Source organism: Ostrinia nubilalis, chromosome 2, assembly GCF_963855985.1.
Source record: "Ostrinia nubilalis chromosome 2, ilOstNubi1.1, whole genome shotgun sequence".
NCBI lineage: Eukaryota > Metazoa > Arthropoda > Insecta > Lepidoptera > Crambidae > Ostrinia > Ostrinia nubilalis.
This window is the reverse complement of record NC_087089.1, coordinates 4,182,462-4,197,532: the sequence shown is the minus strand read 5'-3', so window position 1 is coordinate 4,197,532 and position 15,071 is coordinate 4,182,462. Positions and strand designations below refer to the sequence as shown.

Genomic DNA, 15,071 nt, shown 5'->3' with positions numbered 1-15,071 from the left:
TTTTTGTTTGCAACTTTTATCACAGAAATGGATGATGAATTTTGTATGATTTAATTTTAGCTAGTACAGAAATAAAATATAACTTGAAGACATATTAATAACATAATAACGAGCTCATAAATCTGAAGGCTTCTAATGGACCTAAGTATTTATTCCTTGAAGTTTATTTTCGCGGTTGGCCTTTGCATAATATTCACCCACGATCGTGAGAAAGAAAGCATATTTATTTACTATTTTCATTTATACCTACTGATACAAGCAATATTTAAGTTTATCTTAAGATAAAGATCTCTTAGCTTCTGTTTGCGGAGGTCAGTTTGTGCTAGATAGCACCGCAAATATTGGACAAATATGACGCAATACACATTTTTGCATGGAGAATGGAGAGGCATTTCTTTTATTATTAAACCAGCTTTCCGCCCGCGGCTTCACCCGCATGGAATTTTGTCTGTCACAGAAAAACTTTATCGCGCGCGTCCATGTTTCTAACTATCCTATGTCCTTTCCCGGGACTCAAACTATCTCTATGCCAAATGTCATTAAAATCGGTTCAGTGGTTTAGGCGTGAAAGCAAGACAGACAGACAGACAGAGTTACTTTCGCATTTATAATATTAGTATAGATAGTATAGAAGTATAGATTAATTAAAAGCGAGAGTGAATAGGCACTTACAGGGCAGATATGTACCAAGATCGCATCTCACTTAACACCAGGTGCGATTGCGGTCAAATACCTGCCTTGTTATGCATAAAAAATTAACATAATAATATAAGTTAACATAGTATTATATTTTAGGTTGAATTGAAATAGTTATGTGATATCGGATACACTTGATATATCAGGCACGTGTCAAGTATTTTTGGCGAAAATAGCTACTTATGTGATATCAGATACATTTGATAATATAAGGTATTTTGGGGCCATTTTATTACCTAAAAACCCCCACCACTTCCAGTCAATAATTATTGCTGATTTTGAGGAGATTTAAAGATACCAAACTGTTTTCTTAACTCATCTAATAGGATAACAATAATAATATTTTTTGTGTATTGTACTGGTTTCATAAATATTATAAGAATTCTTGGAATTTGCTAGCCATGGACTAAATAGATAGATATTTATTGAATAATGAATTCTATGCCTGAAGATCCTAAGTTTGTTTATTGTTTAATCCTGCCGATTTTTTATTTACTATCTCCTTGTTATCAATCACACCTCAACGCCAAAACATTGAAGATACTCAATGATAAAAATACAATTAAGATATGCCGGCTGATGTTGTAATCAAATTTAATTAATCTACTACAAGTAATTCGAGCTACAGTGCACCGTTTTTGACGTTTATTATCGTAATTAATATTAATTTTAAAATTTACTCTATTATTTCAAACAAGAATATAATATTTTATTTATAGTTATACTATTAATATAAATGAAAATGTATAAAATTTAAATAATATTAATACTTGAGTCACACAAATTATCATTAGAAAAAGTAACATAATAGTATGAAATAACTTCCACATTGCATTAATATTACGCATATTATATTATTCGTAATGTCAGAAAAAATTTAAACACTCACTTGCGTTTTTAGTTGCCATATTTCTTCAGGAAATAACTCGACACTAAAACTCGGCACCAACTCGATTCGTAACGCGGCCCGCGCGATCGTCTCGTAGACCGGTGCTACGATGCGGGAGCTACGACGTGTCCGCCCTGTTATATAGCCCTAATATTTATCAGAAACCACTGTTCTTCCAAATTATTTGGCACGTGCACCCCGCGCAATGTCTCAACTAAGAATGCGAGTGTCACTGTTCCAGCCAGGACTGGGTGGTGCAGATTACCGTGCCTAATAGTGATGGATGGTGCGCGTAATGTGGTGCAAGATAACGCGCGGAAGACCGAAGGAGGCCGATGCTGAATGATGTGTTGATTACGACGATGATGGTCGGGGGCGTTTAGTCAATTTATACGAGTACAATGCAAAAGATCAGGGGTTCCCAAAGTTTGCGCCGAGACGCCCTGGTGCGCCGAAGAAATTTCATATTGTAGATTTAATTTTTGTTTCTATCTACCTAACCTACTACTACCTACTATCAACTATCATTATAGGTGCCTATTTCTTTCGACCATACTTTGTCTTACTGCCCCACGGGATGAAAAAGATTGAGGGTTCCCAATCTGTACTTCAATGTGAACGTCATAGTGGGCTTGAAAACAGGAAAACTGGTTGTTCATGGTAGGATAGGTATCTAAATATTCAAAATGTCAAAAATTATGTCTGTAAAAGCTACAATAGGTAAACTTGTTATCACAAAAACATATCAATCAAAACTATGCACATTTATCGACACGGCAAATGCATGAGTGGTGGCATTTATATTATATTTTACACATAGTAAAACTATTGATAGCCACCAACCACCATAGGCATTATGTGGTTGTTATGAGGAAGAAAGGACCATTGTAGTTTATTTGCAATTACATATTTTCATTCAAGAATGCTCTACTAATTACATAATTGCCATGTAGAAAATAACTTACGCAATATTTTATGAATTCGACATCGCATCACGAAAATGCTGGCCAATATGCTTGACAATAAATAAAAACTGATTTATCAATATTTATCAGTGACACTTAAAATATACATAAACTTCTGTTCTAGTACATGCACGTACTACAATAACGATAAAGCTTATCGAATTAAAAGATTATGCTGCACATTTTCGTCAGTAGTTTTATTATGTGCCTATCAGTGAAATGACATGATAATTAATAGCCCCAATTATGTGCTTCTGGTATTTGCTAAAAAATTACCTGAAAAGTAGGTTAGATACCTACTTTATTCTAATTTACAAGATTTTAATACTAAAAAATAGATAATTCAATTCTATGATTAGTGAAACTGCGAAATATATGTATAAATAAAAATAATCCTTAAATGTGTTCCTACGCAGAAAACTCGGGAATCAACAAAACGGTGATCTACGAATATTCCTACAAATGTTTTAATTGGAGAATAAAAACTTTTCACAGAAAATCTGCGAAGTTAAGAGTAGGAGTTGAGTTTATTTCTCAAGATATAACTGAACCATGAAGATAAAACTCTGTTTACCTTTACTTTGAGAACGGCGTTCATGAACATTCAAAGAACATGTTAACAAAGTGTATGAAGCATCAAACGTTGTTACATTTTACGATTAATGTGTTAAAGGAAAACAACAGGTAGGTAGGTGCGTATAATAATGAATAATGTATTGTGTTTATAATGTTTGGAATTTGGGATTTTTATTAGAAAAGAGGTAAATGGACGAATGTGACTGGACTGCTTTCGATAAACTACAAAAGTAGTGCTTTAGAGGACGGAGGAGGAGCTTCATTTTACTGTGACTCTTGCAAATTAGTCCACTTTCGCTATACATGCTTCAAAAAGAGTAATAGTGTGTGATTCAAGAAAAGTTTCATATAATAACAAAAACTCAGAATTTTAAAACAAAATAAAACTAAGTAGGTACCTACATAAAGAAGAAACAATAAGAAAAGTAATTTATTCTCGTTCAACATCTTAGAGAATTGGGCATGGCTGCAAACCAGTGTTGCAAGGATCTCTCCTTACAACGTAGACTGAGCCAGGTCCAATTGCCTTCGATGTACCTTATGTAGTTGCAAGACTCAACTCCCTGTAGGTACCTATGTATAATTATTTATTATTAAATATATTTTTTTTATTTACCATATGCAGTTTAATTATGTATAGGGACATAGATTCAGAATAAAACAGTAGTAACAACGAATTGACCTTCAATTCTTTGAGAATGTTCTAGCCTAGATACCTACTTAATTATTTCGGAGCAGCCAATGATGTAATGCAATGCAAATGTAATTATAGACTATCATCCTAAATGTACCCAATTGAATGTATTCGCCTAATGTAACGAAAGTTCTAGAATGCAATTTTAAAAATTGCAAAAAGCATTTTAATTAGATAATTATCAACCAAAAAGCCTGGATTTTTTGTCAATCTCAAATTCGGAAATTCCACATAAATGGGGATATGGACGTCATTACCAGCATACCAGCCCCTACTACAAGTATTTAATGAGAAAGAATAAAATTAAACTGAATATTCTTATAGGAAATATACCAATGGGATTGTTTACAAACAAAAGAAAATTACTTGTAATGAATACCTACTCGTACGACCCTACAGTACCTATTTGAATATGTAATGCCATAATTTTGTTTTAAGCAAGTGGAATGATCACGTTAAACGACATAATTAAGAAATGTTTACTTAAATTGTCATATTGAAAACGATCGGTACCACATGTAGAGAAAAAATCAGACAAATGTTTGACTACAGCACGGGACTATTCCCACCTCTCTTTCCCACCACTGCAACTCCTGTGGAGCCAGGTAGATCCTGGCTTGACCGCCAATAAAAGACACAACCAGTGAAGTTCAAGTTTGTCCCGAGGGAAAGTTAAACTGTCATTGAACCCGCAACGAAATTAATCAGAAGAACATAGGAGGAGTTCGAAGTTAAGGTTCGACTTCCCTCCATTGCAAAGCGGATGACAGGTGACAAACAAACAAAGGTTTAGTAACCTTTATGAATAATTATGCTCCACGGACAGTAAACATTAATTAAAGGGGCCTATCTTGTGAGCTATGCCAATAATATTTTTCACAAAATCGCTTAAAAGCACGGAAATTTAACTGCAGAAATGTTCAATAAAACCCAAATTAAGAAACGTAACGAAAAACGTTAGTAATGAGTGACTTGCCCAAATCTATTATGTACATTTTTTGTTACTTTGCCGGCAAAAATTCGCTCGCCAAGCAGAGGTGAGATCGCAAAACAGAAATAAAGGGCGGAAGCAATAATTACCGAAACATGCAGTAGGTACTGACAGTTGCTAAGATGTACATAGATACTTACAGAGATTCACTTATTAATCACCCTTGAGACAAAGCCATACGGTTCAAATCTCTAGAGACGACTCTACATCTGCCGAAGACGCTTATCAAAAATCTACATTCGACGGTATCAAAGTTGTTCTCAAGAAAACAATTGAATATCATGACGCTGCATGCAAATTCGACCCGATAGTGTTTATTTTCGTTTGCTTCCTATATTTTAATATTAAAAACCTTTTGTGTATTATTGCTAAAGGAATAAACTTTATTTCCGAATGGCAAATTATATTTGTATCGCATATTCAATGATAACACTAATGGAAGATATAGAAGAATAATACAAGCAATGACTTCCAAGCCTATGTATTTTTCTGACGTTTAAAATAAATAATAACTTGGAAGTTTAAAATGGCCAACAATAAATAAAATGCATATCAAGGTATTACTTCATATCTTCCATGTAGTCTAATGACGTACGCTGGTTGATAGTCAATTCATATTGCTATACTAGAATTTTTGGTCAGTTTATAACCACTCTACCAAAGAAAGATAATTAAAGTTTGTTATAAAAACATTAAATTTTCCATAAAGCTTTGTTATAAAGCTACTTCTTGTTTTATTTAAGATGGGATTTGCATTGTGATACAATGAATATTTATGTGTTTTTACATTACATTGTTATTCATCATACAGTTAGCGATTAAAGGAGATTTCAAGTTAATGTAATCACATTAATTAACTTCATTTCCTGATCGGCTTACTGATAAATGTGAGTAGGTACCTATTGTCATTGATGAGACTTGCATTTTTAAAAACATATCAAACCTCTTATATCATTAACGGCTTGAGTCCTGAATTCAGCGTAGCCAGAGAGTTCCTCTACTCATGTAGCATAACATAGTGAAATCATTGTCGTTTCTAGTTCTCTAGTAATCTACATTTCGGATCGGGTTGAAGTTATCCGCGAGGCGACTTTGATGACCAACATACCTACATAGCATGCGGACTGAAATGAAAAAGTTTTCCTGTAAGTACCTATACATATACCTTCTCCCTTATCATGAAATCCTTGGTGTCTAAATACTTAAGTACCTACTTAGTACATTATTTCCTGAATAAAAGTGTTTCATCTGTGATCTCATTAACACCTACGAGAATGAAGTCAAATGCGAACCATTTCTAATGTAAATTTAATAGACCAATAACAGTGGTGGAAACTAGTCCCACTCTTGCTTTTAGTGACCACGTGGGTGAAATAACTCTAGCGATTCCTATGCCCTCATATCCTCGCATTATAAACCATGACACCCACATTCTTTTGAGCAATCACTAACGTAACCTACGCGTAATAGCTTTATTTACTTTGTATTGTGTTCAAAGGGTATTACGAAAATATTTCATGATTGTTTATCGTCTGCATTCTTTGAAAACCATTGGCAGATGCGATGCGTCGATGTATTTTTCCTCTTATTTTGAGCATAATGTTTTATTTTCTTATTGTTCTATAGTTTTGTTAATACGTTCTCATGCTACCAAAAAGTTCTTGCTTCTTTAGTGGGCCTAGAATTTGCGCAGATATAATGAGTCAACTAGGATTTCCATTAACAACACGTAAACAATGAGCTTTTATGACTAAATGAATACTAAACTTCAATTTAAATTCTATCAGTATTCAACTAACGAATCTCATTTCTGACGTACTTACTTACCATGAATATAACACATGACAAGAACTTAAGATATTTATTTTATGCTGTATCATAATAACATTTATCAGTCACTCAAACTCTTATTTTCATTTATAACTAATTATGTTGAATAGTTGCACTTCTTTTTTTCATTTAGTTTTTTTTTTATATTTGTATTTATTTATTTATGTTATGCCACTTCAGCTTGCTAATCCGTCGGGCTATGTCAGCGACTTTAGTTCGTTTACGGATTTCCTCATTTCTGATTCGATCTCGCAAAGAAACACCAAGCATAGCCCTCTCCATAGCATATTAGAGTGCTCGCGCTATGAGCATTTTGCCGCCCTCGGCCAAAAAATCGAGTTATTTTCTATACGATGCGTTTGTTAAAGTCAAGCGTTTCAGTAGCTGCCTCCCCATACTTCACCTCCATGTATTAGAAATTAGAAGAAATTTAGTGCGCAGATGACCGCAATAGAGAACGATTGTTGAACGTATGTCACGTTTTGCGGCAAATTGCTCACTGCGCGACTACTGACGTAAGTAAAATTTGTGTGTCTGGTTTTTAGTGTAGTTGGAAGATTATTAGTTTTTATTGCGTATAATGTTGTTTTGACATTAATGACGTCATAACATTGATAGTTACTATTAGTACTCAATTTATTTCATGTCGTTTTCGGTAAAATTCACGTAAAATACAAAAAATGAAAAAACAAGGAACATATCGGATTTCGAAGAAGCTGGTGCACTAAAATTAGTGGAAAATGTATACTAAAGTTATAAATAAAGTAAACATAGTCATTACAATACTGTTATAGAACAATCAGCGGCAGAATCTGAAGATGATGTGCCAAGGGTGCAATAGTTGTGCAAATTTACTGTGCAACGCACATTAAATGCACATGTGACAGGCCTGTTTTGTTGAAGCACATGTCATATGTAAGGAAAACCTTTAAGTGAGCTAATAAGTTTAATATTTGATGATGTATGTAGGTAAAAACAATAGTGTTTCTAAGTTTTCTATAAATATTTCCTAACATTTCCAAAATATATTTTTTTCTTTAAATTTTAACCACAAATCTTTAATAAACGTTATTTTCTAATAGTGTATGCTTTATTCTATCATTTTTATCTGATTTTCATATTTTTAAACTGTTAATTGACACACAACCGGACTTTAAGTTTGGGCGGCAAAATGCTCATACGCGAGCACTCACGTTTCACGGAAAGGCGCGACTACTCTAGGGTTAAGGGACTAAAGAAGCGTGGAAAAGAGAGATAAGACCTTCTTCCCCACCACTGCAACTCCTATAACAGCCAGCTTGGCCTCCAATGAAACCCTACCAGTAAAGGTTGAGTAGTCCCGGGGGATAGCATACTGTTTTATTTGACTTAGAACCTGCAACGAATTTAATCAAAAAAACATAGGAGTTCGATATTTAATATTGAGGGAAGTCATTCCGTTGCAACTTGCAAAGCTAGAGACAGATGTTTTTTTTTTCTTTGTGTCTTCAAATTATGAAGCTTTATTAGATTTATGATAGGTCATTTGTTAACATTTTTGTACAGTTGTCAAGTAGTGGCCATTAAATAATAAAACATAATGCCATTATCATGGTACGGATTTATCAGTAGCGGCTATTAAACTAATCAGACGAAAGTTTCCATTGTATCACGATTCGAGATTTCTTTCAATGTCACAGATTTTTTATTTAAAATGGGTAAATTGCAATTAAGTTACAACGTGCGTTTATGCAAGGAAATGTTCGTGTGGTAGTTTCCTATCAATATTTTTGTATTATTTAATTGTAATTCTTTATGACACTAATAAGAAATAATGCGTCTAAGCAAATTGTTTATTTATTAAATGACAGCTCTAACGATGTAATTTTTATTCATATAGATAATCCACACTTAAGTAGGATATTCAGTCTTCATGCTCGGTTGGCTCGGTGATAAACAGTATAACATATAAATAATACCTTTTTATTTGCTATATTTATAAGATATTTTAATTTAAACTTACACATTCTTATAATTAATGCAAACGTTACGTGTTAGCAAACCGTAGACTATAAATATAATACCCAGCTGAATGGTCAACGATTTCAGGAAGATAGGCTGAATGATGATGAAACGTTATTAGTTCCTTTCTGTAATGTCTTCCATCTTTGTACATAATGTGAACAAGATTTTTATACATATCACTTTTAGTCAAATATCCTATCGTTTGTTAACGGAAACGCGTCGTAGGCGCCTACAAGGCACTGCGGCAATTGTTGGCGATTCTGAGAACGTTCCACCGTCGCAATTATAAAACAATTCATACAACGGAAGCGTTGTGAGCTGCAAACCATGGCAAAATGGACATCTAACGCATTTTATTACAGCCACACGATGAATTTATAATAAGCTATTTTGTTAAATTGCTGTATATCACCCATTTGAATACATTAACTTATGACCAAGGTTGGTTTTTCCAGCTTTAGCTTACTTTATGTAAGGTTCTGTTCTCCTAATTGTTGGATTCGACTACCATTTGTATTGGGGTGACTTTAATAAGACTAAAACCGACATAGATATTCCACGGACATAGTGCCGACGGCTTAACGTGCCATATTTCTCTAGCTAGAGTCTAGAAAAATGTGGGAAAGCATAATAGTTAATGTCTAAACTAGAGTCAGACTCTAGAATCAGTTTGATTAACGCCTTACCAGTAACGTCCTAACCAATAATGTGACAAAAAATGCACAAAGTGGCCCATTTCTGAATTCTGAAACAAAGAAAATTTTCATATGGTTCCTACTTATTAGTCAAGTAGTAGTAGTAGTAATATCATAACTCTAAGTCATCATTGAGGACTGTATTAAGAAACAACCTCTTAAATCTGTCACACGAGTGTTAGAAACCCCTGCTGTTAATCACATTCCTTATCGGTAAGAAAACAATCTACCGTCGGATCATTGTTATAAATGCAGCCTACCTTTACATACTGTGATAAGATGGAAAAAGAAAAGCGAGAGCTGATGTAATGTTGGTGTATGACCCGTAGTGATAAGAGGGCTTCAATTTTAAACGCAGTCCGCTTTCTTCATTTTGTCGAGTTATTTTTGAAATGCTCATGAAATAGTCTCACCTGAAGGGTGCAGATGCGATCTATGGTAGAGAAAACTTACCCAGAAAATGCCTGTTCAGTCATGGCTCAAAGGCGTTAGGGTAGTAGAGTAGGTTAGTACGAGTAGGTTTCGGAAAAGAGAGGCGGGCTTATTTGAAATTTACTACAGTCAACCTTAATTAAACCTTTATTGCATTTCCAGAGTATTTAATTAAGACTAGCGGCCGCCCGCGACTTCGTACGCGTGGATTCCGTTTTACACCCTTCATCTATCTTACGCGGCTTAGATTTTTCATACAAATGTTTTTTCCCGCTAACTCCCGTTCCCGTGGGAATTTTGCAATATCCTGTTGTAACTAAGCTTTAAGTTTAATAAGGTACCTGCATGTCAAATTCCAAGCGTCTAACTTAAGCGGTTTAGATTTTTCATACAAAAGGATTTTCCCGCTAATTCCCGTTCCCGTGGGAATTCTTAAGTATACTATAACCTGCCCAGGAGTATGAAGAATAATTGTACCAAGTTTCGTTAAAATCTGTCGAGTAGTTTTTGTTTCTATAAGGAACATACAGACAGAGAGACAAAAATTTTACTGATTGCATTTTTGGCATCAGTCATCATCATCAACAGCCCTTTACAGTCCACTGCTGGACTATGAGCCTCCTCCACTATAGTGGAGGGTTTTGCCATAATCTCCACGCTTGGCAGGCGGGTTGGAGATCGCAGTTTAAAAGATTGATGTTTTTCAGAGAGCGCTGCTGCCCATTCTCTGTTTGATGTGTAGTCCCTAAGTCGCCTCTTACGACACCCACGGGAAGAGTAGGGGTTGGTGACAAATGTATTCTACTCTGCCGTCACCACACGGCTTCAGTATCGATCACTAATCACCCCCTGGTAGTTATTTTGAAAATATATTTCATGTACAGAATTGACCTCTCTACAGATTTATTATAAGTATAGATAAAGCTTTTCGGAAAAGTAACTAAAATAGGTCACATAAATGGACACTTTAGGGATCGTCTTATAAGTTTGAGTCAAGCAATGATAAAGCCTTTGAAGATGGCGCCAGCGATCGTTATCGCGTCGTGTTTGGTCTGCAAACGTTTTTCTTGGCCTTGAAGGCCGTGTGTCCCCCGTAGAGTGAGATATATCTGTCGTATACTTGACTGAGCTGTTTAATTTCACTTTCAGATATACATAGTAAGGTATACACTTTCATAAGATAAACTGTTTCAGAGGAAGGAAACTTTTAAGGAAACATTAAATTATTATTATTATTATTAAACAATAATAGGAGAAAAACGGAAACCTTTTTAACCCTAGATAGGTAACCTATGTACATAGACAGGTACTAGCCAACTAAATAAAATAAGGTCCTCTTCGGTATACATATCTGATGAAAACATTGTCATCGATTCATTCAGCTAAATGACTGATGGACAAAGTAAAAAAGCTTGTAAAAGCTATTAATTCTTTAATTTGTTATAATAAATCGTTGTACAACTGCAAAGCTGGAATATCCTATTTCGAAATACAAACTGAAATCCAAACTTGATGATTGAATATGATGACTTCAGCGTATGTAAATAAATATGATTTGTGCTGTGTAAAATAAATCAAAACACAATGCATGACACTAGCAATAAATACCTTTCCTGGTAATGTATCAAATAAGTTCTATGTTTTAATAACATTAAAAACAATATTGTAATGATGATGAATGAGGTATATACTTAAGTTATGGAAGAATATACCTAAGAAAGTACAGATAATGCCACATCAACTAAACTGTCGCTGTCGACTATCCATCACTTTTTTTAAAATAAAACATACTATTACATAATAATAGAATCTTCTCTTGTCTTAGCGACAGAAACTCCGTAAAATCTGCTTAATATTTGCAATACTAACATTCTAACTCGACACAAAAGACTGGACACACGTGTTCCAGTTGCTGATGAAACTCAATATTAGTGTTATTTGTTATTTTGTCATCTAGCTAAACCAAGAAAATCCTCTTTAGTAGGTAGTAACCTACCGACACAATGTTCAGTCCTGTTTGTCCTTGCATCCTCTGACCAAACTGGATCATTGGACACATCTAAATTTGGCTCCGACAAGGAAAACCAGGCCATTAGACGGAGGAACAGGGAAATTATTTTAATAACAATACTTTACCTCTTAATGACGCCTTCGTACATAAAGCACGTACGTCAAATGAGCCACTATCGAAATGTAATGAAGACGAATAAGGGAACGCGTGATTGACGTATTATCAATATGAATTAATAAAAAACATAACCCTCCTTCTGGCGCAAACGGGTAAATAGATGCACTAGTTCAATCACAATTGAAAATGACGTCTCAGACTATACTTATTTCATCATTTGAATTTTAATACGTATTAGTAATCGCACCATTAGTATTTCTTGCATAAATGAGAAGTGTCAGTTTTCCATATACCTACCTTTTTGTTACCTAATTTTCAGACGTACAAAAATGTTAGTTACTGTTTCATTAAACTGATTATTTATTCGGAAACTGCAACAACATTCTCGCTTGGAACCTCACGTGTTACCAATGTCATGGTTTCAAACACCCTGCCAAACTTCCTATCTTCCTTAGTAAACTGTGACAGAACCTTCATAACTAAGTAGCCTAAACTGGCACCAGGAAGCCTTTAGCCCCATGACCCGGACGATTCGTTGACCGTTGCATTTTTAAAATGCCGTCTGCGTACACGCACCGCAGCGACTGTTTAGCGAGCTATGCGGGATAAATCGCCTTAGTTCAAATTCCTAAGTAAACTCTTTATTTTATAGCTTAACTAATCTCGCGTTTTGTGTGGTTGAAAAAGATACGATTTTCAACAAATAAATGAAGTTTTTTGTGTAGTAATAGTTGACGGTCCATTAGAGGTATTTATATAACTGAAACTTCATGAAAATAAATAATTCTTACTATGTTCACTATGTAAAGTTATTATTTTCTGTCCGCGAATAAATTTCGTTAATGATAGAAATATTATTGACAACAAATCGTTTAACAATGCAACACTGCCATTTACTATAAATTCTGATATTGTAATAATACATATATTAAGTTTATTACAGTATCATTTATTAACTGTATTGTATGTTATCGTAAGATTGTAAGTCTTATTTTATTTATGTGACTTACGCAATAATGTTAAATGGATTACTGATTTTCATTTAGAACTCATAACATAATATAATTGCTTACTCGCATGTCGAATTATTAAGAGGGTAATTTCTAGTTCTCATAACTTTTTTGGCTCTTACGGCTAAATTCTAGTTGTACATATTTGAGGACTACTTAGAAACATACTAACAGGTTTTTTAAGGTTTTTGAAGACCAGAAGCATGCTTTATGGGTACAAGGACAGCATAGACTCTATATAGAGCAATAATCATCAACTTACTACAGCTTTAAGGTTCGGCCAAACCAATGCGATCACACGCGATCAGCCGGCGTGCAGCGATGGCGACCAGACTTAAATGCATTGATCGCTATCGCTGCACGCTGGCTGATCGCTTGTGATCGCGTTGGTTTGGCCGAACCTTTACTTACTGTACTCTACTCAATACTACGCAATATTACGCAGAAAAAACATTATAGAAATTTTCCTACTCGTACTCACCTCATTATGTTATCCGTTTTTATACATAAATCTTCCCCACATAACACCAAGTCAATAAAATACATCCATAATGGGTAGCAATGATTATCTTCCTATAAAGAGCACCCATAGATCTTAACAATGTAAATAAGAACTTAACAACGTCTGATATGTATCGTTACAGTAATGACGTTGTCTGACAATAGCTACAATTTATAATTTAAAATATTCCATGAATGTGATTGATTACCTGTTTTAGCACTGTAGGTATCATTTAAAGGAGTTACACGAATAAATCACATCGATTTGAAGACTTAACAGCTCATCACGACTCAGAAAATTGTATTGTGATTGTAAATGAATCAAACAATTTATTATGTGAATAACTTAATGTGGTTCTAAAGGTGGCGATCAATTTGTATAGTTCGATGTAGCATTAGGTACTTTGACAGAGAACACACCAAAAGCAACGAACGTTGAGTGATCTAGTTCGACGATATTTCTCTTTCTTCCGAAACAAGGCAGGTACCTGATAAGTATGTAGGTTACTGAGATAGTTACTTACAGTTTTTCTTTCATTTTACAATCCATATTTTAACATAGCCAATGAATGTATCGTAATTAAGTAAACTAAAGTAAAGTACCTATCACTTACTATCAGGTGAGATATAGGCCAAGAGCTTCCTCGTAGTGGATAAAAAAATCTACCCTTGTAATTTTAGCACCTCTAATATACTACTATTTTTGATAGCACCCGTCGTTTCTGACGTTACTCCTTCCGACTCTAGTCGGTATGCAGCTTTAGCGACTACTTATAAAACATCGATGCAATTTCTAGTCGTCCACGTGGTTCTCGAATGAGTGACTTGGCTTGCTGATCGAGTTGTAAATGAATGAGCTATGAAAATGCAACACTGATTGCACTGATTGTCTATGGACTGGACTAATTAAACGGGAATCAATTAGATGTTTAGTTGTTAATAAACAACAAGCTACTTAGAAGAAGTGATGTAGTAAAGCCAGATTAAAAAAAAATAATTTAAAACTATTGTTTCATTTGTTTTGAGCTTTATTTCATCTGACTAGTTACTAAAAGCTCCAAGTGATATTATCGTGAATCCCATAAATCATTCTGATAACTTGATTGCAGTTTCACAAAAGCTAAATGGAACAAAATGGAATATTCCTAGACCTAAAATACACTCGATCATCGTGCAGCCGAAAACTTTTTGGTACGCCTGAGCTTCGGGCAGCTTTTGAGTTTGGTACCTGTCAAGTTTGGGTTTTACCCACGGTACGTATAATGAACTCAAAATTCGGAACTCTTTAAAGTTCTTTCCTTAATAAGAGACATTCAGTTCTTCAGTTTGAACGAAAGAAATTAGGCTTACACTTACTAAGTACGTACGTAATTAGGTAACATGAGGAACGCGGGTTCGAATCCCGCCACCGCCGACTATTGTGGTGAGCCCACTTGTAACACAAGCATATTATTTTTAGCTTACTAGGAGGGGCTAACGAGACTATTAATAATTTGTGCAATACAAATTACTAATATTGTTTCTGAAAAATATTGGTGATGACAGTACTGCATTTATTACTCACCAACAAATATTTCTCAAAGGAATGTCACAGTTCTCTGCCATTCATCTCGAATAATCTGCGATACTCTATACAGGATGTTTGGTAAATGGGTATATG

At 34.6% G+C, this 15,071-nt stretch overlaps 1 protein-coding gene across 2 annotated transcripts in view; it reads right to left on the bottom strand.

Moving 5' to 3' along the window:
* The window catches only part of LOC135080247 (aquaporin AQPAn.G), a 90,249-nt gene extending 88,315 nt beyond the window's left edge, over positions 1 to 1,934 (bottom strand). The window contains exon 1 of one of the 2 annotated variants that reach the window (XM_063974935.1): positions 1,586 to 1,934. In XM_063974935.1, coding sequence (XP_063831005.1) covers positions 1,586 to 1,604 — 19 coding nt within the window. In that variant the 5' untranslated portion in view covers positions 1,605 to 1,934. The remainder of the gene's footprint in view (positions 1 to 1,585) is intronic. The other variant, XM_063974950.1, reaches the window with a different exon arrangement.
* Between the last annotated feature and the right edge of the window lie 13,137 nt (positions 1,935 to 15,071).